Raw genomic sequence first — 24807 nt, 5'->3', positions numbered from 1 at the left:
GAGGAATTGCCTGGATTTGTTGAATTGGTTGCAGGTCTCCAGACAAATCGAATAGTGATGAGTTAAGTCACCTTGAAGCAAATATGAAGATGATTGCAATTCTTGGTGAACAAGACATACCTTGTATGTTTTTACCATAAGACTGCTGGTAATCCCATGGAAAATTTTACATTGGAGTGACTGTCTACTGAGTTGATATTCAAATGATTAGACACCTTTAAATACTTGAAATTTTATAATAAGAAGGGATATAATACATATATGAATAAATTTTATTGATATAGGGAGGGTTGGGAGGATGGGATAGGGGGGGTAATTTAAAGTATTTAAGATTTATGGTTAAGAATGTACAAGTGATTTTGTATAGTATAAGATATATTGTATACTTGTTAATTGAAGTGAAAATGAATAAAGAATTTAAAAAAATATATATTTGCTTGTCTGACTTTAAAACTGAAGGGTTCACACACATTTGATTTGCTTGCATCGGTTCTTAAAGAAATTCAGCTTGCCATTAGATTTAAAAAAAATTATTTCAGCTTGCCATTAGATTTAAAAAAAATTATTAGAACAGACAACGATTCCAGCTTTGTGAAAGTCTTCTCTGTAATTGGCCAGCATGATTATGATAAAGATGAAGATGTGAGTAAGGAATTATCACTACTTTTAATGCAGATTGATGATGAAGCAGCATTCTTTGCTACAAGGAAATCAAATGTTTCACAGTGATTCTCTTCACACCTGCAGACTCTATTAGAAGACATCAGTAGTTTTCAGCTTGGTCTGATTTGAAGGAACTTTTAAATCAGACTGAATACTATACTTTCTGCCAGTGCAGCTGAACACCTTTTTAGCAGTACTGTATTAATGATTCACAAGCTCACTCGCATCAGTAAGATTATGGCGGTATAGAAGAATAAAGTTATTATTATTATTATTAACCGTCAATTCCAAAATTTACTTTTACTAAAAGCAAAGTGGCTTGAATTGTAGAACAGTAAAGTCACTGGGTAAAAAATGTTAATAGTTGTATTTATTATAGTTATAATACTTTGAGGTAAAAGTATTAGGCAATAACTTTTTTACTTTCAAGTAAAATTTTTAACGTGTTTTTCACTGTACTTTTGAGTAAAGTCAAAATGTATATTTTAATAGTAAAAGTACTTTGACTAACATTGAATCCCAGTATTTACCCAGCCAGACTGATTTTAGTTGCACAGCCAGGGACTACAAGGCAAGGATACCTCTGTACTGGTGATCTGCAGGACCTCACTCTTGAAAGAATATAGACTAGGTGAAAGCAGACCAAAGAAATGCCACCCCATTCAGCTTTTCCCCATTGGCTGGTGCGCAAATCAGCATATCTTTAAATGCTGATCTGGGATGATTTCCTATTTTGCTCAAGCTGTTCAGTTCCTCAGATTCTCTCCAATAAATACTGGGCTACTCCTCAATATGCTGCCTTCCTATGATCAATGGGCACACACATGGGAACATATATGCCACTCGCTGAAGCTGGATCATCACTGCTAGGCAGAAGTTTAAAAAAAATATATATATTTATTGTCTAGTTTCAGCCAAAGGAAAAAGGAAAGGCATGCATAAGGCAAAGATAGCTTTTGTATCATTCCTTCCCTATCAATGTGAAACTGCACACGAGTCAAGCATTCATAGAGAACAGCAGCCACCCCAGATGCACTTTCCAAACTAAAGTTTATCGATGTAACTCTTCACAAAACACTTGATACATCAGAATTGCTTTTTTATTTCTTTTAAAACGTTAAGTACAGTGGTACCTCGGTTCATGAGTGCACTGGTTTGGAAGTGTTTTGCAAGACGAGCAAAACATTCGCAAAATCGGTGCCTCGGAAACCGAGCGTGCGGGGGAGGCCCTTCGGGGGGAGCAATGCCGGTTCTCGGGGGGGGGGGGGGAATAGAGCAGCGCCGCTGGCCTTGGGGGATGGGGGTGTGTGGGAACGAATCAAGCAAGTTTCCCTTAGTTCCTATGGGGAAACTCGCTTTGATATAAGAGTATTTTGGTTTACGAGCATGCTTCTGAAACGATTATGCTCATAAACCAAGGTACCACTGTATTACGTAATAGATTGTTTTCTGTTAAAAATGGAAGTGCTCCAATACCAGAGAAAGTAGTCAGAGTACTGTGCATCTTGTAGGGTCAGATGAGCCACTTTCAGAAAAAAAGCAATGACAGTGAGCGTACAAATGTCACTACCACTGAAAACATGATCAAATGTATTTATCATATGGATTCCCATCAAACCAGAGCATTCTTTCCATATATCTACATGTAATATGTAGTGAACACTACCTATTACTCAATGAAGCCTTCTTTGTTGAAAAGGCGACTCGTTACTAAACATCCTGATGATGGTGGCTGCTGACCTGACTTGGAGCGATGCAATTCGACCAGATGTGCTGGATGCCTGCACGAGGGCTCCTGTGACATCATTTGAGGGAACTTTAGAAAGACCATAAAAGCGCTGCAAGCCCTGTGTTGTGCAGCCACAGGGATGTTGCCTGAAGGGATGTGATGAAAAAGGACATGCTCCTCTGGAGCCAGATGGAGGCCAGAGATTGGAAGCTAACCCTGCCAAGCTGTGAGTACATTATGACTTTATGTAATATGGAGAAAATATAGGTGAAAGAAGGTCTTGCTCCTCAATGGAAAAAAATTTGGTTAGTCCTATGGATAGACAAGTGCAAAGGTTGACTGACCAAACAGGTCATTTGGGCATTTCCTCTACTCCTCAATCACTTTTAGGAGCATCTCTCCATATTGGAGGTTCCCTGACTCCTTCCTCTCCTATGACTTCTTTAACGTTCCCCAAGGAAGGGTCTCCAATATTGGTTCCCAGACCTTGGAGTGTTACACAAACAGAGATTAGGCAAGATGTGCAGTTCCCTAATTTAAGCTTTTCCCTTTCAATTCCTGATCCAGTTGTACGCCCAGAATTTTCTCTGGGCTCACTTGGACACCTAATGTTACCTTTGGAAGCTCATGAAGGGGGCAGAAGCTATACTTAAAGGCTCCATTCACAATGGAAAAATTATGTCTTGTCTGATAATTCTTTCCTTTAGAATTGCTGCAGCAGATGAATCCAAAGACTAATGGGTTCTGTCTATATGCATCTCAACTTTTTTAGCTCCGGCACACTTAATGGAGCAAATTCCAGTGCAGCAGGTTATAAATGAAATTATAAAATTGCAAAACCAACAAAAAATAAAATTTGAGAGTTGTTTAAAGTTCTTTCATCTGCTGTATCTAAAGGAAAGAAAATTATCAGCATAATTTTCCTTCCTTAGCGCCTTAAGCAGATGAATCCAGAGACTAGTGGAATGTAGCAATGCAGTCCTTAAATAGAGAGGGAAGTCGTAACTGAAGCTCCAAAAGACGCAGCAGAACGTGCAACCACATCTAACCAATGTTGTTTGGAAAAGGTATCAAAAACAAAAACGCTGTGGAGAAAATGATGTTCAAGATGCAGGCTTTATTAAAAGTACAGTTCAAAAGCCTGCATCTTGATCATCATCTTCTCTACAGCAATTTTGTTTTTGTTAGATTTTCATTTCTATGGAGTACCAAGGGTCAACCTCTTGTTTGCGTTTGGAAAAGGTATGCAATAACCACCAAGTTGCTGCACTACAAATTTTCTCCAGTAACAAGCAATACATTTTTGTCCACGAAGTTGCCACCACTTTGGTGGAATGAGCTGTAAATGCCAAATGAAGCCATCTACCCACAAGAAGATATGCCAAAAGAATAGCTTCCTGGATCCATCGTGCCACTGTAGCCGTGGAGGCAGTCGCCCCCTTATTGCATCCTGAAAACAGAACAAAAAAATGATCTGACCTCCAAAAGGCATTAGTGGTCTGTAGATATTGCAGAATAACCCTGCGGACATCAAGGAGCTGCAGAGATTGGAATTGTTGACCATAATCTTCCTCTCGGAAGAAAGGTAGGAAAAGGGATTGATTGAGGTGAAAAGTCAAGACCACCTTAGGCGGAAAGGAGAGAACTGTCTGAAGGGACCCCCCCCGCCTTGGAAGCACCTGCAGTTTTAAATCTCTGCAAGCCGAAGATAAAGCGACAAGAAATACAGACTCGAGAGCAAGATCCTTGAGTGTAGTCTTACACAAAGGCTGCCTTCTGTAGTGAGTGAAGGATCAGATTAAAGACTCCAGTTTGGACAAGGTTTTCAAAGAGAAGGCTGAAGAGGGACGCCTCGCAAGAATTGCACCACATCAGGCTGTGAGGCCAAAATAGTATGAGCAATTCACTTCCTATAACAATCTATCACTACTACTTTCACTCACAGAAAATCGTAAGTGAGGCCCTTAGAAATCTTGTCTTGCAGAAAGAAAAGAATCCGAGGTGATGCAACAAACGGTGATAGTGACATTTGAGCACACTGCATACCATGATTCAAAAAAGCTCGCTATACCTGCATATAAAGCTGTGGATGTGGGCCATCTCACTTGTAGCAATGTGGCTATGACCTCCTCTGAGTAGCCTTTTCTTCAAGCCTTGTCCATTCAATAGCCAAGCCGTAAGACCAAAGCGGGAGGGATCCTTTATTGGAAGGGGATCCTGAGAAAGCAGATCCTACAACATGGAGTTGGAATGGTTTGTTTGCCAACAGGTAAATGAGATCCACATACCATAGCTGTCATGGCCAGTCCAGCACCACCATTATCACTCAGTCCGCATGTTGAAACGCGCATTGAAACACTCTTCCGCTCATTGGCCAAAGAGGAAAGATGTAAAGAAGCTGCATTCGAGGCCACAGCTGAGCCCTGGGATGCTAAGTCCTTGTGCCTGCTGCAGAATTGAGGCCTTTGGCATTGTCTTGTGGTCATGAGATCCATCATTGGTATGACCTGCTTCCACATAATCAACCTGAAGGCTGTCGCTGACAACTGCCATTCCCCTAGATCCAAGAGATTTCTACTCAGGAAATTCACCTGAACATTCAAAGTTCCCGCTATGTGAGCTGACGAGATGCTTTGAAGATGAAACTCTGCCCAGCTCGAGTAGCTCCGCCTTCATCATGAAAGAACACTGCATGCACCTCCCTGTCTGTTGATATAAGCCACTGTTAATATTGTCAGACAATTGAATTGTTTTGACCTCTAACATGTTCTGGAAGGCCAGTAATGCCTTGCATACTGCCCGCAGTTTCAGGCATTCGAGTCTCTTTGATGGTCCAACTGCCGTGCGCTCTGCAGATAATGGGTTCCCCATCCTGTCAGACTTGCATCTGTGGTGACAAGAATCCAGTCCAGAAAAGCTAATGGCATTCTCTGAAAGAGCAAGGGGATCTGTAGCCACCAGAAAAGGCTGCTGCATGTTCGTTTTGTCTAACAAAGCCACTGTTCATATCCTACAACATAGAGAATGACACCAGGGGGGGGGGAGGGGGAATTGTCCCCATCACCGCCCTGTCCCTGCGACTACTGTCCCTGCCCCGTCCCCGCAACCACTGTCCCCGCCCCGTCCCCGCAACCACTGTCCCCGCAGCAACCATACAAGCCTCAGTACTGCAATATTTAGCTTATTCCTTCCTTATAGATCAAAGTTCTGGCTGCTAAACTAGAGAAAGAGATGTTCAGCTGGCAGGGCTTTGTTTATAAACTTTTATAAACACAACTAATATAATACTTTATCCTAAAACCAAAAAAAAGAAAAATAAATAGAAATTTTTTTTTCTACCTTTGTTGTCTGGTTTCTGCTTCCCTCATCTTCTCATTCAATTCCTTCCATCCACTGTCTGTCTTCTCTCTGCGCCTTCCATTTGCTCTGTTACTGTGCCTCTCCCTCCCCCCCCCCAAAAAAAAAAAAATTGGTCTGGCATCTCTATCTTCTCCCACGTCCCTTCAGCGTCTCCTTCCCCACTCTGTCTTCCCCACATCCCCACCTATATGAGAAAATTCCCACACAGGCTATCGCATCTCTTACCAAACTTATAAGCTCTACGATTGTGGAGATGATGCGGTATACAAACTTAAGATTTAGTTTAGTTAGTCCCTTCAGCGTCTTTCTCCACTATCTGTTCCCCATTTCCTTTCAGCGTCTGTTCCTTTCCTCCACCACCCTTCCCTCTCGCCACCTCACCACCTTTCGGCACCTCTTGAGCGGCCCCTTCCCTTCTTCCTACCGTGTATCTCTCTCTCCCTTCCTCCCTCTCCTTTACCTTTGCAATGCGTTTTGAGTAACTTCTTCAAAGCCATCAGAGCCTGCAAGCAGTGTGCATGTGTGGGCGGAAGCTTCTCTGACTACAACAACAGAGACCGCTGGGACAGAAGGGACTGTTGCAAAGGCCTCATGTGAAAGCAGGCCCACCACTTCCAAGGTTGCCACCATGGATCCCAAGACCTGGACATAGTCCCAACACTCATGGACAAGAGGTCTGGAATAGTCCGTGAATCTGCGATTAAAGTTTGACACATTTGCGGTTGGGCAGAACACCTTGCCCTGGGATGTATTAAACTAAACACCCAGAGACAGCGACGGGGAGAGAGAGCTCTTGGCAAAGTTGATGACCCAAAGACTACAAAAAGGAAATAACTCTTGCCATCACTTGCAGACTCTCCTGCGCTGAGGACACTCGGATGAGCCAGTCGCCAAATAAGGGTGCATCTGAGATCAGTGTTCCCTCTAAGCGGGCGGGTGTTGTGAGCAAACTTTTTTCACTGTGAGCTAAAAATATCGGGCGCCAGCAAGTTATGAGCCAAATAAATATGTTGTCAAAGTTGCTGATACATGAGGACGAGGTATTCAAAGGAATTTTAGGCCTACACGCTAAATTAAATAACGTTAAATAATATTTTTAAGAACACAAAACAACGCATTAATTCTTGAAAGTACAAAATTCTTTATTTTTTATTTTTATTTTTTTTACCAGAAAAACTCAAATTTATTTTAAAACAGTCTACAGAAATTGTAGGGATGAAATGATATCTTAATAAATGTTTTACAACAAATGTAGTTATGTCTGTTACATCCATATGTGTAAACTGTAAATTAAAAACAGTCCAGAAGACAATACGTTTGATGCTTTCAATTTCTAGAAAATCTATCAATTCCAGCTTCTACACAAAAGTATAAATACATTAAAACAAAATATTGAAAACCATTTTATTGGGCACAAAGTTTGCCTTCAGTGAGAAGAGTTCACTCAATATGTTGTAGAATAATTGTTGTGAAACTGGAATGGAATCAATTCTTCACTCAAGTTAGATATCATCAATATCTTCATCATCATCCCCAATATCATCAAACTGGATTTCATCGTCATCACCGGGGCCAAATGTGTCCGTTTCATTGATTTTAGCATGTTCTGGAAGTTCTCCATAGGCTTTTAGGCTCCAAAATTCTTTATTAAGATTGTTCTCTTCTGCCTTTTTCTGATTTCCAAAAATTGTAAACACTGTCTATGTTTACATTATTTCCTGTGGCTAAATAAAGTTTGATTCTAATTAGGCATTCCAAATGTTCTACTCTTAACTTATTACGAGTCTTTGTCTTTATAGCATTCATCAAGCTAAATCCTCTCTCACAATCGGCACTTGAAGCCTGAAAGGTGCCACACACGTCTAATAGAGCATTTAGTCCACTGAACTGTTTATGCTGCTGAGCAAAATTGTACATTTCCTGAAGCGTTTGTATAGCTCCTGCTTTTACTTTTTCAGCAATAATATATTTGAACTCCGAATATTCTGAAATAAGCTGCCTTTTGAAACAATGTTCATCATCTTTGTTCATTAACAGAAAATAACGGTTAGATAATCGTGAAAATTGTTCGTTTCCAAATGTAAATTCCTCTAAGTTGGACGGATTTGAGATACAGTCTTTGTCGAAAACACGCCAGTCCTCTAATTCATTGTCAGGAAATCTTTTGTCCATATGATCACAAGTTTGTGTAATAAATGTAAGAATATGATCTGTTTTAATTACAGAATTACAAGATGAAATGAGAGTTTCAACATTTTCATTGAAATGTGGTTTTTCTCCCAGATATTGAGATCTGAGTTTCCTTAATTTGGCTTTAGTGAACTGGAATGCATGCAAAGGTGCCAAACAACTCTTCTGAAGAAGCTTACACAGTGATCCAAGCTCCTCAAGAACATCGCAGAGAATAAATAGCGCAACTTTAAATTCCAGATTACTCAATTTAGTCAGGCAGTATTTGTGCACGGGATCATTGTCTTCTTCCACCTGTTCTTGACAATATTCTAACAGGATGTCATAATTTCTAACCACTGCACTTACAGCAAAGTGCCGAGACAGCCACCTAACATCATGTATAGCTTTAAATGAAATGACATCTGAGTCTGCAGCATTAGCAATATCCTCCAGTTTGGCTTTTCGTACGCTCGATCTACTGAAAATCGTATACACGGTGCGTATTAGAGTTTCGATCTCTTTCATGAATGGGATCGTTTTCCATGCATCGTCTATGCCTAGATCTTCGCGGTGAGCTACACAGTGTTGCTCTAGAAGATGAGGAACTGATTGACGTAACTTTGCAGCTACACCATTATGCTTCCCAAGCATGACTGATGCTCCATCGGACGTGAACATGACCATACGACTGAAATCTAAATCGTTCTCACTATAAAACTGCTTTATAGCATCAACTATAGCTGTGCTGTCACAAGCAGTTAGATGTTTGATGCCAGCAAAAACTGTCTCATGAATGTTGCTGCCACTTCTTCTAAATTTAATGTATATTATGAGCATTTTCGAAACAGAAATATCAGTACTTTCATCAATTATTAGGGTATGAAAAGGAGACCTCCGGATTTCTGTAAATGTTTCCCGTTTAACAATGGCATTTATGCAGTCAAGGAACTCGAAAGCATAGTTTTTGCTTCTCCAGCTATCAGGTATTTTTACGTATTTAGCCATGTGATTGTGAATTTCCTGGACGGATAGCATGGACGAATTCAACTTTACCGCTAGCAATATATTATCAATTAAAATGTTAACTTCCTCTGGACTTGATTTATATCTCTGTGCGTATTCGATTCTGTTGTTCCGACTATCGGGAGTTTCTTTCAAGAAATTCATTAGAAAACCTCGGCTTTGATTGTGAAGCTTTTGAACCGCTTCTAAATGAGAATTATGATTCAGATGACGCTTTAAATAATCAATTTTCCACTCAGACCAAGTCTTCCCTGTGCTCCATTCTCCGTTAACACCTGCTTTTCGGCATAGGGAGCAAATTAATGCGTTGTCCGTGTCGCTATATTCGAATATTTCTTTCATCGCCACTGTTTTCCGTCCACTCGCGTGCGGCAACGTGGTGTCAACCAAAAACTCGGTCAGCCATTCCTTCTTAAATTGGCTGCGCTTTTTCTTTGTGCTGCTACCAAACTCTTCATTCTCTTTACGCTTCGACATTTTCGAATGGATGTAAAAATTATTTGACTGAATCTATGGAAGATCGCAAAAGAAAGTTTATGCACACGCTTCAAACGATCGAAACTTGAAAAGAACTTGCTTCATGCATGTATAGATAAACAATGGCGCTCGTGCAGCCTCAGTTTTGTAGCGCATTACTAATTTACTAGTAGTAGTACCGTGTTTCCCCGATGATAAGGCAGGGCCATCAAATAAGACAGCCCCCCCTTTTTAGACAAAAATATAAAATAAGGCACCCCCGCAAATAAGCCACCCACCGATACCTGCGCTTACCCGAATCGAGTGGTACGGTGGGTGACTTCATGTGGTGCCTAGTGCAGGAAATCACTCGCGTCTGCTCTGACCGCCTCTTCCTGCACGAAGTCGGGCCTTATCCAATCAGGAGCTGCATGTCAAAGCAGCTCCTGATTGAATAAGACCCGGCTTCTTGCAAGAAGAGGCGGTTGGAGCGTACGCGAGTCCGGCTGCCTCTCCTTGTTGGCGAGCTGAGCGGACCGTCGGGATCGACCCCCCGCACCCCCTAGGTACGCCTCTGCAAGTCTTGCCTTGCCCGGATTTGCCGCTCTCTTCCGGTGTTACTCCCCCCCCCCCACCCAACTCTCCTCTCGCCGCCCTGCCATCTGCCGTACGCCTCTTCCGATCGCCCCCCTCCCTGCTCGCACCCCCACCCCGACGTCCGATTCCTCCCCCAGCCTCCCCTTACCTTTGCGACGCGTTACATGGACTGCCAGCTCGCCTGCCTGCAAGCACGTGTGTGCGCTGTGACGAGAAACTTGTGCGCTGCGATGTAATATTTTGTGCGCCAGCGCGCGCCAGCGCAGCTTAGCGGGAACACTGTCTGAGATACCCTCCTTTCTTAAAAAGGCCGCAATAAACACCATCATCTTGGAGAACGCGTGAGGAGCAATTGCGAAACTGAATAGCATGGCTGAAAAACTGAAACTGCTTGCCCAGAATAGCAAAATGAAGAAAGTGCTGATGAAGTGAACAAATAGCAATGTTACTTACCGTAACAGTTGTTATCCAGGGACAGCAGGCAGCTATTCTCACTAGTGGGTGATGTCATCAGACAGAGCCCCGGTACGGACGTCTCACAAGCACGTGTTGCTTGTAGAAACTTAAAAGTTTCTAGATGCCCGCACCGCGCATGCGCCGGTGCCTTCCCGCCCGGAGGTCCGGGCGTGTCTCCTCAGTTCAGGTAGCTAGCCTGAGAAGCCAACCCAGGGGAGGTGGGTGGGACGTGAGAATAGCTGCCTGCTGTCCCTGGATAACAACTGTTACGGTAAGTAACATTGCTTTATCCCAGGACAAGCAGGCAGGTATTCTCACTAGTGGGTGACCTCCAAGCTAACCTCAGTGGGATGGAGGGGGAGTTGGCGACTTAAGAGAATAAATTTTTCAATACTGTTTGGCCAAACTGTCCATCCCGTCTGGAGAGAGTATCCAGACAATAATGTGAGGTGAATGTGTGAACCGAGGACCAGGTGGCAGCCTTACAAATTTCCTCGATTGGTGTTGATCTGAGGAATGCTACTGAGGCTGCCATTGCTCTGACCTTATGGGCTGTGACCTTACAAGGAAGTGATAATCCAGCCTGGGCATAGCAGAAAGAGATACAAGCCGCCATCCAATTAGAGATGGTGCGCTTTGATACGGGTCTTCCCAACTTATTAGGGTCGAAGGAGACAAAAAGTTGAGGAGTGGTTCTGTGTGGCTTGGTGCGATCCAGGTAGAAAGCCAACGCACGTTTACAGTCTAGAGTGTGAAGGGCCGATTCTCCGTGGTGAGAATGGGGCTTAGGGAAGAATACTGGAAGTACAATGGATTGGTTGAGATGAAATTCTGAGACCACCTTAGGCAGGAATTTCGGGTGAGTGCGGAGGACCACCTTGTCATGATGGAATACTGTGAATGGTGGATCCGCCATCAATGCCTGGAGTTCGCTGACTCTGCGAGCGGACGTAAGGGCTACCAGGAAAAGCACTTTCCAGGTGAGATACTTAAGAGGGGCCCTGTTGAGTGGTTCAAACGGGGGCTTCATGAGACGGGAAAGGACTACATTGAGGTCCCAAACTACTGGGGGTGGTTTGAGAGGAGGGTTAACATGGAAGAGTCCTTTCATAAATCTGGCGACCACCGGATGGGCCGAGAGGGGTTTCCCTTGTAGGGGCTGGTGGAACGCCGCAATAGCGCTCAGGTGGACTCGTATGGATGTAGACTTGAGCCCGGATTGAGATAGGTGTAGGAGATAGTCCAGCACGGAGGATAAGGAAGCTCGCTGAGGTTCCTTTGATTTAGAAACACACCATGAGGAGAATCTAGTCCATTTCTGGGAGTAGCATTGTCGAGTGGCGGGCTTCCTGGAAGCTTCCAAGACCTCCCTCACTTCTTGAGAGAATTGGTGAGGGGTTACGTTGAGAGGAACCAAGCTGTCAGGTGGAGAGACTGCAGGTTGGGATGAAGCAGTGATCCTTGATGTTGAGTAAGTAGTGAAGGAAACACTGGAAGTGGTACTGGTTCCCTGCTGCTGAGTTGAAGTAGGAGGGAGAACCAAGGTTGTCTGGGCCACCGAGGAGCTATTAGAATCATGGTGGCCTGTTCGAGTTTCAGCTTGACCAGAGTCTTCTGGATCAGCGGGAATGGTGGGAACGCATATAGAAATCGTTTCCCCCAGTTCAGTAGAAAAGCATCTGCCTCGAGGCGATGAGGGGTGTAGATCCTGGAGCAAAACTGAGGCAGTTTGGAGTTGTGGGGAGCCGCAAAGAGGTCTATCTGAGGCGTCCCCCACTGTGTGAAGATTTGGTGAAGGGGGCTGGAATGGAGAGTCCATTCGTGCGGTTGTAGTAGACGACTCAGTTTGTCTGCTAAGACGTTGTTCTCCCCCTGAATGTAGACTGCTCTGAGGAAGGCGTTGTGGCGCACCGCCCAGTCCCAGACTCATAGAGCTTCCTGGCAAAGGAGGGCCGAGCCCGTGCCTCCTTGCTTGTTGATATAATACATGGCGGCCTGATTGTCTGTGCGAATGAGGATCACCATGTCGTGAAGTAGGTGTTGGAAAGCTTGGAGCGCATTGAAGATGGCTCTGAGTTCCAGTAGATTGATTTGGTGTAGTCTTTCCGCACTGGTCCAGAATCCTTGGGTGCGGAGACCATCCAGGTGGGCCCCCCATGCATAATTCGACGAATCGGTTGTGAGAACTTTCTGATGGGGGGGAGAGTGCATCAGCAAACCTCTGGATAGATTCGAAGAGGTCATCCACCAAAGTAGAGACTGCCGAAGAGCAGGTGTGACTAAGATGTGTTTGGATAGTGGATCGGACGTCTGATTCCACTGTGATGCCAGGGTCCACTGGGGGATCCTGAGATGGAGTCTGGCAAAGGGTGTCACATGTACTGTGGAGGCCATATGGCCCAGGAGCACCATCAGTTGTCTCGCCGGTAGGGTTTGGCGAGTAGACACCGACTGGCAGAGATGAAGAAGAGACTCCATGCGTTGCAGAGGCAGGAATGCTCGGAGTCGGGTGGTGTCCAGGACCGCTCCGATGAAGGGGAGGGACTGGGTGGGTTGTAGATGAGACTTGGAAAAGTTGATCTCGAAGCCCAAATTCTGGAGGAAGTAGGTTGTAGCCAAGGCCGCCGAAGTGACCTCTGGGGCTGACGGGGCCTTGATGAGCCAGTCGTCGAGGTATGGGAACACCTGTAGACCCCTGTCCCGGAGTGCCGCGGCCACTACCACCAGGCACTTTGTGAAGACTCTGGGGGACGAAGATAGGCCGAATGGTAGCACTCGATACTGTAGGTGCAGATTTCCCACCCGAAATCTGAGGAACTTTTGGGAGGCCGGGTGAATGGGGATGTGAGTGTAGGCCTCCTTGAGATCCAGGGAGCATAACCAGTCGTTCTGCTCGAGGAGGGGGTATAGAGAAGCCAAAGTCAACATGCGAAACTTCTCTTTGACCAGAAACTTGTTGAGGGCCCGAAGGTCTAAAATGGGTCGCAGGTCGCCCGTTTTCTTCGGGACGAGGAAGTACCGGGAGTAAAACCCTCGGTTCAATTGGTCTGACGGGACCGGTTCGACAGCCCGAAGCTGAAGTAAGGTTTGGACTTCCTGAAGAAGAAGGGCGGTCTGCGTCGAGCTTGAAGGATACTCTCTTGGAGGATGGTCCGGGGGGACCCGATGGAATTGAAGAGAGTATCCTTCTCTTATGATGGTAAGGACCCATAGGTCCGTGGTTATGGCCTCCCATCGATGGTAAAAAAGATGGAGGCGGCCCCCTATGGGAGAGGCTGAGTGCAGAACGGTGTCGGTTATGCTCCCGGGAGGGGAGTCAAAAGGGCTGGGGAGCCTTAGGTGCAGCCGGTGGCTGAGGTTTTTGCTGAGACTTCTGGGGAGGTTGTCTCTTCGCAGGTTGTCTCGCAGCAGGCGTTTGTCTGGGCATGTAACGCCACTGGTAAATCAGGGGTGGCCTGGAAGGTCGAGACTGTTGAGGTTTGGGTTTGGGCCGCAGGATGGATTGAAAAGATTTTTCATGATCCGACAGCTTCTTGGTAACAGTTTCGATAGACTCATCGAACAGGTCAGCTCCCGCACATGGTACGTTGGCGAGTCTGTCCTGGAGGTTGGGATCCATATCGATTGTACGGAGCCATGCCAGGCGACGCATGGCTACCGCGCTTGCGGCAGCACGTGCCGAGAGTTCGAATGCATCGAAGGAGGATTGCATCAGCTGGAGGCGTAATTGGGAGAGGGAGGCTACCACTTCCTCGAACTCGAATCGAGCTTGGGTGTCTATGAACGGAGTGAACTTGCGGAGCACCGGCAAGAAGAACTCCAGATAGGAAGAGAAAAAGAAATTGTAGTTCAGCACCCGTGACGCCATCATGGAGTTTTGATAGAATTTTCTACCAAATTTGTCCATCGTTCTCCCCTCTCGGCCCGGCGGTACAGAGGCGTAGACCTGGGAGGGATGAGAGCGTTTAAGAGAGGACTCGACCAGTAGGGATTGGTGGGAGAGTTGAGGGCCCTCAAACCCTTTATGGTGCACGATGCGGTATCGAGCATCGAGTTTGCTGGGAATCGCCGGTATGGAGTACGGTGTTTCGAAACACTGCATGAAGGTCTGATCCAGCAATTTATGCAGGGGGAGCCGAAGCGACTCCGTTTTAGGTAAATGCATGGTGTCCAGATACTCTTTGGAGTATCGGGAGCCCGTGTCAAGGGTCACATCCAGATCATCCGCCATTTGTCGGAGGAATGATGAGAAAGACAATTGATCCGCCAGCGTCGGTCTGTGGGACGGGCTGGAGGAGGAGGAGGCCTCCGGGTCCATGGACATCGGGGAGTGGCAAGGAGAATCGGGTACGGGTGTCTCCTCGTACTCCGGTCCCTCCGGAGGGGACACCTCTGATGAGGAGTATCCCATACGTTGCAGTTTTTTCTGCGGTGACACCTCCGAATGGCGTGAAGAGTGCCAGGATGAGTGTCTTGATCGGTGCCCGTCTCGGTGGCGGGACGGGGATCGGGATCGTCTGTGCATCGCATGGTCTCCCGAGGCCCCCAAGTGGTGGATAGGGCTGGAAGCGGTGGATCGCAACTGGGGTTGCGATGCGGATTCTTGCGATGCTACCCAAGTCTGGTAAGGAGTACGGAAGAACTCTTCCTGACTATGCCCAGGGCTTTGAGTATCGATCGGAGGTCTGGTCCCATGTTGGCGCGGAGGCGTAATGGGCTCTAATGGCGGCATATCGGTAAGCGAGGCTTGCCGCATGGGCATCGCCGCCCTCCCCCGTTCGTCCTCGTCGGTTTTCGAGGTCGAACGGCGTGGAGGAGGGGGAGGGGGCGGACCGCCCCTTTGGACCGGTACCGGGAGGTCACCCTGTATGGCAGCGATGAGCCCGGGTCCGATGGTCTGCATGAGCTCAACGAATTGAGCTTCCAGCATGGACCGTAGCGAAGCCGATAAGGAGGGATCCGCACCGAAAGGGGGTCCTCCTGCACGGTCATCGCGCTCCTTCGAGGTCGAGTGCTTCTGCTTAGTAGCTTTCGGCACTTTGATGACCACTGGTGGCACTGTGGAAGGAAGAGGTACCTGAACCGAGGAGACCGGGGCAGGCACCGATGTCGAGCTCGTGGATGGTGTCGGGATGAACGATGCCGGTTTCACCACACTCGATGCAGGAGGGGTCGATACCGGTTTCGCCCGAACCGGGGAGGTATCAGATGAAGTGGAGGCTGAGGGATCCTTAGCTGCGTCCATCTTGAACATCGATTCCCACAATAGGCAACGCCGCTTGAATGAGCGTGCCGTAAGGGTAGAGCAAGGCCTGCACGATTTCGGAATGTGGTCAGGGCCCAAACACTGCAAACAGCGCCGGTGAGGGTCCGTGAGTGAAATCGCGCGTTGGCACTTGCTGCACTTTTTAAACCCGGTGATTGGCCGGGACATAGGCCGGAAAATCTCCGCCGCGAGGTCGAAGCCAGTGGGCCTGAGCCACGTGGCCGGCCCGTTCGACCCGCCGGAGGAAATAATCTTCTTTTTTTTTTTTTTTTTTTACTGAAAAAGAAAAGTACTGTTAACTGTAATTAAAAGAAAGCGAAAACGCGGACAAGGAAGGCAAATTTAACTGAATTCAGCTAGCGCATGATGAAGTTGAACTTCTCAGCTCCGCGGAAAGAAAAGAACTGAGGAGACACGCCCGGACCTCCCGGCGGGAAGGCACCGGCGCATGCGCGGTGCGGGCATCTAGAAACTTTTAAGTTTCTACAAGCAACACGTGCTTGTGAGACGTCCGTACCGGGGCTCTGTCTGATGACATCACCCACTAGTGAGAATACCTGCCTGCTTGTCCTGGGATAATGGAAAATACACTCCTTGAGATCTGGAGCTGTAAGAAATTCTTCTGACTAAACTGCCAAAATGACTGAACACACGGTTTCCTTGCAGAGATGCTTCATTCTCAGGAACTCATTGACTCGTTTGAGATCGAGGACTGGGCGGAATGAGCTCCCTTTCTTTGGAACTACAAAATATATTGAATATCTGCCCTGACTGCACTCCAACAGGGGCATGGAACTATTACCCTGATTTCTGTCAGACAACTCATTCTCCCTGACCGCTTGGCTGAGGCTGCGCAGAGGAACTCCAAGGAAAAATGTGAAAGGAAAGCAGAATGTCAACTTGTAACCTTCTTGAATAACATCCAGCACCCATTGATCTGTAGTAATTTTGGTCCACTCTGTAAGGATGTGAGACAGCCATCCCCCAATGGTTCCTGAGGAGTGAGCTGAAATCCCGTCATTGTGAAGCGTGGTAGGCAGAACAGTGGGAGCCTGTCCGCTTGTCTGTGTGAAGGGCTGCTTCAACTCAAATTTAGACTTTTCAGGAAAGGATGATTTCTCTTGCCTATAACACCTTGTGTGATGAAAGCGAGGATACGCCTGCGAGGTCTTAAAAGGACCCTCTGGGTTTATTCTCCAGTAAGTGTTGAGATTTGGAATCCCCAAAATCTTTAACTAATTTCTCCACGTCTATTCCAAAGCAGAACTCAAACCAAATTGGACATGTGAATGTTCAGGATTCTATGTCAACTTTAATCTACTGTTGAAAATAGCAAAGTTCATAAGAGTGCAAACTCAATCATATAAACCTCTCGACACTGTTTTACGAGTATGACAGTGGGAGAGACTTACACTTTGCAGATTTTCCAGAGTTGGATTTGTTGACCTAAGTGCATTTCTCATAATATTTCATCTTGATATTAACGAGTGTTCTTTCTGATGAAGACAGACCTGCCAAAACACGGCCTTATCGAGAGGTTTATATGATTTAGTTTTCACTCTTATGAACTTTTGCTATTTTCAATTGTGGATTAAAGTTGACATCGAATCCTGAAAATTACTATGTGGGACACAATTTCTCCTTTTTTGTTTTCTTGAGATCTACATACAAAATTTCTCTCATGCATCCTGTGTTATCTTGAAAATCTGACTGGCTGGGCATGTCCCAATGACTGCTCTAGAGGAAGGGGGTGAAGACAAGTGACTCAGAAATATTCAAAATACGCCAAATAATTCACAAGATTCAAAATCCTTTTTAACAAGAATGTTCTAAAACAAGTAATCAGTGCATAAGACTCCTAAAATTATGTATTGCATTTCTAACCCACTTATAACTAAGCGGTTTCCATAATATACATAATTATCAAATTACATACAAATCCAGCACTTTCTTAAAACATTAGCTCATAAGCAACATTAGAAAATGGCAAATTCACAAGCACCTTAGTGGAATATGAGCAGATGAAAGCATCACAATTTAAGTTTTTATAGCCTGCGTTTTCAGCCTTAAGACACAATTCTAAACAGTTACAGTTTACATACAGACTCTTTCCCACACCCAATCAAAATCCAAGAGGCCAATAATATTCTAGAAAAAGTTAAGTTTACAATCACTGTTGAAAAGTAAACTGGAAATTCCACTGGAAGCTTATTCCAAAGAACTGATACAGCACATGAAAAACTGAGCCCTTTACAAAAGAAAAAAAACAACTTAGAAAACAGAAGATGCAAATCATGAATATTGCTAGAGTGCACTTCTCTGGAGGACTCTAAAAACATCAAATAAAATTTTAACAAGTATTCTAGATTCCACTGGTAACTAGTGCATTGTGTAAAGATATCACCCTATCCATTATCTCTATATTCTGTATTCTCTAACTTTTTAAAAGCTAACTTGGACAGGCCCAAAACATTACAGTAATCCACACAGTCACCATCCTAAACCACTGTACAAGATAAGGGATCAATTGCCCTACCATCTTCAACTTAGCCCACCCTATGCTAACTACATTATTAATCTGGTTCTCCAACATTAAGACAAGAGCAAAGAAGGACCCCTAATGTCTTTACCTCCAACACAACTTTCACAGGAATGTCCAAACAATAACAGTAGCTAATATCCCCAAATAGGCCAGAGACTTATCCATAAAAACCAATTCAAGAAAGAGGGAATAAAGTGAAAGCCAGAAATCAAATATGACAAAACGGCATTAACCCAATGGACAGAAATGTTCCTTAATTATATAGTTTGTATTTTTGTTAGTTTCTGGAACAATAACTTTTAAAAATGTAGATAGTAAAGATGCTAAGCTGCATGACATTTTATATATCTATACAGAAACTTTTCTAAACATATAGCAAGATCTACTGCTTTTAAAAACCAAGATTATTATAGTCAATAAATGAACTTTCCTGTCAAAGAGCTTTATATATATACGCCAATCAGGCCTTAGGATTAGTGGGGATGGGCGGACCCGCTATGCCTAAGGCCTGATTGGTCCAGGCTTCTAGAGCCTGGGCCAATCAGGCCTCAGATTTAGCGGGGATGGGCCAGGAAGGGGCAGGCCTGTCTCATTTCCACGAGGTGGACCTGTTGGCTGGACGGCAGCAAGAACCGTCCAGCCGACCAACATTTAAAGATTAGTTGGGGGAGGGAGATTAGTTGGGGGGGGGGGGGTCGTCGGGCTTTCCGGCAGGAGGAGTTGGGCATCCTCCTGTCGGCGATTACCAGTTTTTGGGGGGGGGATCCGGGGTTCTGACAGGAGGAGTTGGGCATCCTCCTGTCAGCGATTACCAGTTTGGGGGGGAGGGGGGTTCGGGGTTCCGACAGGAGGAGTTGGGCATCCTCCTGTCAGTGATTACCAGTTTGGGGGGGGGTCCGGGGTTCTGACAGGAGGAGTTGGGCATCCTCCTGTCGGCGATTACCAGTTTTGGGGGGAGGGGGGTGGGGTTCCGACAGGAGGAGTTGGGCATCCTCCTGTCAGCGATTACCAGTTTGGGGGGGAGGGGAGGGAGGGGATTCTGACAGGAGGAGTTGGGCATCCTCCTGCTGGCGATGGGACAGGTGGCTGCGGCCGCTATACTTATTGCAGCAAGGAGAGATCCCTTGCAACGATAAGTGTAGCGCAGTGGTCTCAAACTCAAACCCTTTGCAGGGCCACATTTTGGATTTGTAGGTACTTGGAGGGCCGCAGAAAAAATAGTTAATGTCTTATTAAAGAAATGACAATTTTGCATGCGGTAGAACTCTTTATAGTTTATAAATCTTTCCTTTTGGCCAAGTCTTAATAATAATATTGTCATTTATAGCTAAAGAGACACGTGTTCAAGAAACTGTTTTATTTTACTTTTGTGATTATGATAAACATACCGAGGGCCTCAAAATAGTACCTGGCGGGCCACATGTGGCCCCTGGGCCGCAAGTTTGAGACCACTGGTGTAGCGACTGTGTCTAATTTAACCCGATTCTCTAACCGGCGTCTGTACCATGGACGCCGGTTGAGAATCGGGGTTTAGTGTAGGACTGATTCTGTATAGGACGCCTCTCCTGGGCATCATATACAGAATCAGGGCCAGAATGTCCAGATTATGAAGCTAGTCTCTATTGTGCTTGGTCAAATTATACAGCATTTTGCTGTTTCTTCTATATTATACAAAGTATTTCCTGCTTACTCTTTTGGGAGGAGTCTTCATTTTGGAACTCAGCTTTGAAAAATATGCACTGCTGATATCTTGTCTTTTGCATGCTTTTTTTTCATTCCATATAGTTTTCCTGAAATTTCAAATTCAATCTGTATCTACAAATATTTGTGATCATCTCTAGGAAAACATAACTAAAGTACTCCATAAAAACACCAAACTCATTTTTATTACACAGGAAGTTAGAAAATCATGCATTAGATAAACTGCAGAACATCAACTCAGTTTTGATTCAGACCCATGACATGAAAATTAGGTACCAACATTTTGGATCTGTGATTTTAATCATGTTTTCCCAGACATGATCACACATTTCTAGTCTGCGGGTATTTTTTTCTGTATTTAGTGAGATCTGTGTGTTTTGCACCTTCAACAGGTTCAGCTGTACTGGCATCGTGTAGTTTATGTAGAGATCTGTAGCAATCTGTCCTGTTTTCCCAATCTGCATCTCCCAAGAGAATATGTATCCAGTATGCAAGCAGCAGTGCTTGCACTGGTGCCTTTTCAAAGGCTGAGTTATAGCTGTGAGTTTTGGATGTTACCAGGTGCATGTGGCACTTCATACTGCACTGAATTTGTGTACCCATTTGTTACTTATGTGTTGAGAATCTTTCTAGAGTTTTGTGTTACTTCAGAGAGATGGCTCACCCATGTTGTAAAAGCATAACTGCTAGAAAATAAACGATTCTGATTAATATTTTGGAGTACTGGATTAAGGTATCATCTTTTGACAAACCAGAGTCAATTTTGCCCTTACAAGCCACACGCCTTAATAAACAAGACCTCACATTCACCAGATTCAAAATAAAACTACAGGCATCAATCTCTTCTCATTATAAATAGTCGCTTCTCCAGAGAATATGAGAGAACAGTAGATTAAAACGTTTCAAAATAAATGATTTAACTGGATAGAGAGATACTATTTCCACTCCCTGTATATTATCTTTGAAACGGTGCACAGTAGTCAGCTCCACCTCAAGAATCCTCTAAAATCTGTCAGTCGTGAAGGATCGCCTTAAAAGACGTCTCTCTTTTTGTGTTGAGACATATTCAACTGCAAGCATATTGTATCACATGTACGTCATTATTAGTATTTATGATCAGTATATTAAACAGCATAATTTCCAACAGTACCAAGATACTACTGCCTCAGCGTGGACTTCCATCTCTAAGTACAGTAACTCTTAGACAAGATTTACCCTTAATCTGAAGCTTGTTCTTTCGCACAAGCTTTGCCTAAACATTTCTTCTGAACCGAGAAAGGGCCCTGGGAATGCCAGAAAGCAGCCGACCGCTCCCCGCACAATCCTCAAGAGTTGTGTGAAGCATAGTGTGCAAAGAACAGCTAACACGAGTAGGTATAAAGTAACACGTGTGTGTGTATATATATATATCTACGCGCACACTTAAAGAGCACCAATACAACAGACGTGCAATGAGAACAAATGAACACGTGTGTACTAAAAGTGGAGAGGGAGGCTGGCTGACTGGTAATGTCTGCGTGTGGGTTCCCCGGCGGCTCACTTGAACTCTCCGCCCCTGCTGCTCTCACCTCGTCCACGGCGCGCCGGGGGAGGTGCAGGGTGCCCAGCAGCAGCTTCAGCTTCACCGCCGACGACAAGCCGTGGAAGCAGAGGCGGATGTTATCGATCACACTGGCCGTGAGCAGCGACGCGATGCTCGGCGGCGCCCACAACTCGTCCGTGGAACCCAGCTTATTGTGCAGCCACAGGCCGGTGTCACTCTCTCTCATCGACGCCATCTTGCAAAAAGAAAAAGATTGTCAGCGGGCATTTTATCAGACACCTAAAACCCAGCCAGGCGTTGACGTGAGGACCCCTGGGTGATAGCCTTTTCCTGGTAGCTTTTTTTGGCTCTTAGTAGTTGACGCGTTTTTTTTCCGTAACACAAGATGGCAGCTACCATGGGCTGTACACTACATATTCTGCAGACACAGCTTCTGACCCATATATGCAAAGCGGTGTGCCAGGCCGACAGCAGCAGAGGAGCAGTGAGACCACCTACTCTGCTCGAGTCACCTGGCGTCATACTGTCCACGACCGTTAGCCGTAATGCGCTGTTTCGAAAACGGTTGCGTGCCCACCTACCTCTCGCGCGACATATTCACGCGCTCAGGGGTGTGTGTGTGTTGTTGTTGAGTTGTTTGTTTTTTAAAGTATTGAGTAGATTTCTGGATAAGTACTGTAGTTCCTTTCTATACAGTGTTGGCCAATTTAATCTTTCAGGCAAGAAGGGAATATATTTGGATCGCACTTCCTATTACTTATTCAAATGCAAATAAAATAAATGTACTGTACAAAAAATTCGCTTTCTGTTAACTGAAAACTTATGAAGTGAGGTGTTTTTAAAAAACACATTCTGTTTGGTACCAGACCCACATAAGAAAGTTTTCAGAAAATATAAGTGGGGAAAGCATGCACAGCATAGTTCATAGAATTTTTTTCATTCACCTCTGTTGTGTATCTCTGTTTTGTTTGTTTATCTGTGTGTAGTGTGAATCTATTTGTGATCTGTTATTGAGAGAAGAGGATAGGGCAGGTGGACCCTACTAGATGGACTATGGCCTGGGTGCACAAACTCTCCGACCACCGTCTCTACCATGCAAATGACCTCATTGATATTTAAATGAGGTCATTTATATTAAAATGAGTCCTCTGGTCAATGCCCTAGAGTGGACTAGGGTTACCATATTTAAGGACAGTAAAACCCAGATGCATGGCCCCGCCCTGTTCTGCCCCAGCTCTACCTTGTTCCACCTCCAGCCCTTCCCCATTACATCTAGCCCCGCCTCCCAAAAAGATTCATCTCTTTTTTACCAACTCCAGGCCCATCTGGAGGGCCTCCAACATGCAAAGATGCATGTGAATTCATCTGCACATGCTTTTTGAAGACTCAAGACGTGGCTGGAGCTTGGGTCTTTCCTAAACCTGGACAAACTGCTGGGTTTTTGAAAGTCCGGGTTTTTCTGGATGTCTGGTTTTTCTGGATGTCTAGGCTAGACCTGTTGTTACCGACAAGTCTGCACTATTATTTTTTTATGGCCACAGATTATGTGTGTGTGTTACACACACACAATATCTGCTCCCCCCCAAAAAAAAATAGGTGGGCTGAAGTGTGTGTGTGATTCCATGCCATGCTATTCTGCACCCCCGATGATGGCCCACCACCATCAAATCGCACCACCCAGACACCCCACACTCCCGACCCTTCCCCCAAAGATCGCAGCCCCCCATGAAGATCCTTAGCAGGAGGGATGCTCAATTCCTCCTACATCAGCACTTTTTAGTGCAGCCAGCTACCCCCCCCCCAACATGAAGGCCCCCTTCTAACCCTCCCACCACCCTACCAAAGTCCCCCCAAAAAGGCCCTGTTGGGTTGGGAGGGGGTCAGATTTAAACCCCCCAGCTCAAGGACCCTCCCCCAACCCCCCTTCCCGTACCTTGTAGGCATCGTCATCATTGAAATCCGACAGGAGGGATGCGCACTCCCTCCTGTCAGCAGGTCCCACCTCTTCAAAATGGTGGGCCTTCCCCTTCCGGTGCATCCTGGGATGCCCTGGTCTGGATGCATAAGGGCCTGGATGTCGTAAGAAAAAAAGCCCTAAACAGCCGAGTGGCAGGAGGCTTCTTTGCGGCGTTCCCTATCAGCTCTGCACATGTGTGAGAGTCGCTTTCAAAATGAGCGATTGGATGGAATTATGGCTGCCGCCCTCTGCATGAGAAGTTGTTTGAACATCGATCAGCATTTTGAAATCAGCCCACAGCAACCCACAGGGTTTTAACAACTGATTTTAGTGCATCCAGTCTTAGTGTCTGCCTTAGAGTGGCAGCATTTAGCGGTTTTGGTATGGTTCTGGTATGAAGCTTAAAGAAAACTGAGAGCTTTGCAGGCCTTGTAAGCAAAGGTCGACACTCAAACAATACTGTGTCTAGTTCCCTTTGAGGCATACTTCCTGTTAGAGGGGGGCAGCATATGGAGTGTTTGAGCAAAGGTCTCTACTTATGGGGTCAACCCAGCACTTGGCCTTCTTTTAGCCTCAGGCCAGTCTGGGAGGAAGAGGGCTTTATCAGCAGTGGCCTAGAAAAGGGATGAGAGATATTGGATGTGGGGTGGAGGTAGGGAAGGGGCTTATGGGATGTTGGCCACCTGGGGATGAGGAGATGCTGGAAGCAGGGGGGGGTATGGAGAGGAAGGGGTTTGGCTCCATTAAAAAGAGGATGAATTGACACTTCCAAGTTTTACTAAACCTATCTGTCCTCCTTACTTTCAATAGAAGTAAAACCCAGATGTCTCAATCCGGCCTCTTTTCTGGAGCCATATGGGGAGATACTGACTACAGGAGGGGGAAATGCTAAACTACAGTGGAGAGTGGGGAAGGGCTGTGAGATGCCTCTGGGAAAGGTGAACATAGATGAAGATTCACCTAGGCCAGGGCATCTTGGGTTGGCCCTGGAGGAGGGGAGGTAGTTTCTAAGGTAACTGCTATGTTATAGTGAATCTGTATATTCTACACATCTACCACCCTTTATAGAATGGGTGATAGATGCATGGAATAATCTCCCGGTAGAGATAAAGACTGTATTTGAATTTAAGATAGCATGGAACAAGCATGTAGAATCTCTTAGGGAGAGGAGGAGGTAGTGGATACTGTTGATGGGCTGACTGGATAGGCCATTCAGCCTTTATCTGCCATCATGTTTCTATGTTGAAACATAACATAAAAGTTTATATCCCACAATACCATTTGGTTCAAAGAGAATTCAAAGATAAGAACAGAACAATGCCAATGAATAACACGTATCAGT

General features: G+C 45.4%; 1 protein-coding gene across 2 annotated transcripts in view; it reads right to left on the bottom strand.

Moving 5' to 3' along the window:
* Positions 1-22105, bottom strand: part of NELFA (negative elongation factor complex member A) — a 167887-nt gene extending 145782 nt beyond the window's left edge. Inside the window, exons 1-2 of one of the 2 annotated variants that reach the window (XM_033950882.1) lie at positions 22090-22105; positions 21534-21743 (exon numbers count right to left, since the gene is read on the bottom strand). In XM_033950882.1, coding sequence (XP_033806773.1) covers positions 21534-21743 — 210 coding nt within the window. In that variant the 5' untranslated portion in view covers positions 22090-22105. Of the gene's footprint in view, positions 1-21533; positions 21744-22006; positions 22060-22089 lie in introns of those variants that run through there. The other variant, XM_033950873.1, reaches the window with a different exon arrangement.
* Positions 22106-24807: the final 2702 nt, after the last annotated feature.

The sequence above is a fragment of the Geotrypetes seraphini genome, chromosome 1 (assembly GCF_902459505.1).
Source record: "Geotrypetes seraphini chromosome 1, aGeoSer1.1, whole genome shotgun sequence".
NCBI lineage: Eukaryota > Metazoa > Chordata > Amphibia > Gymnophiona > Dermophiidae > Geotrypetes > Geotrypetes seraphini.
This window is presented reverse-complemented; position numbering and strand designations above follow the sequence as displayed.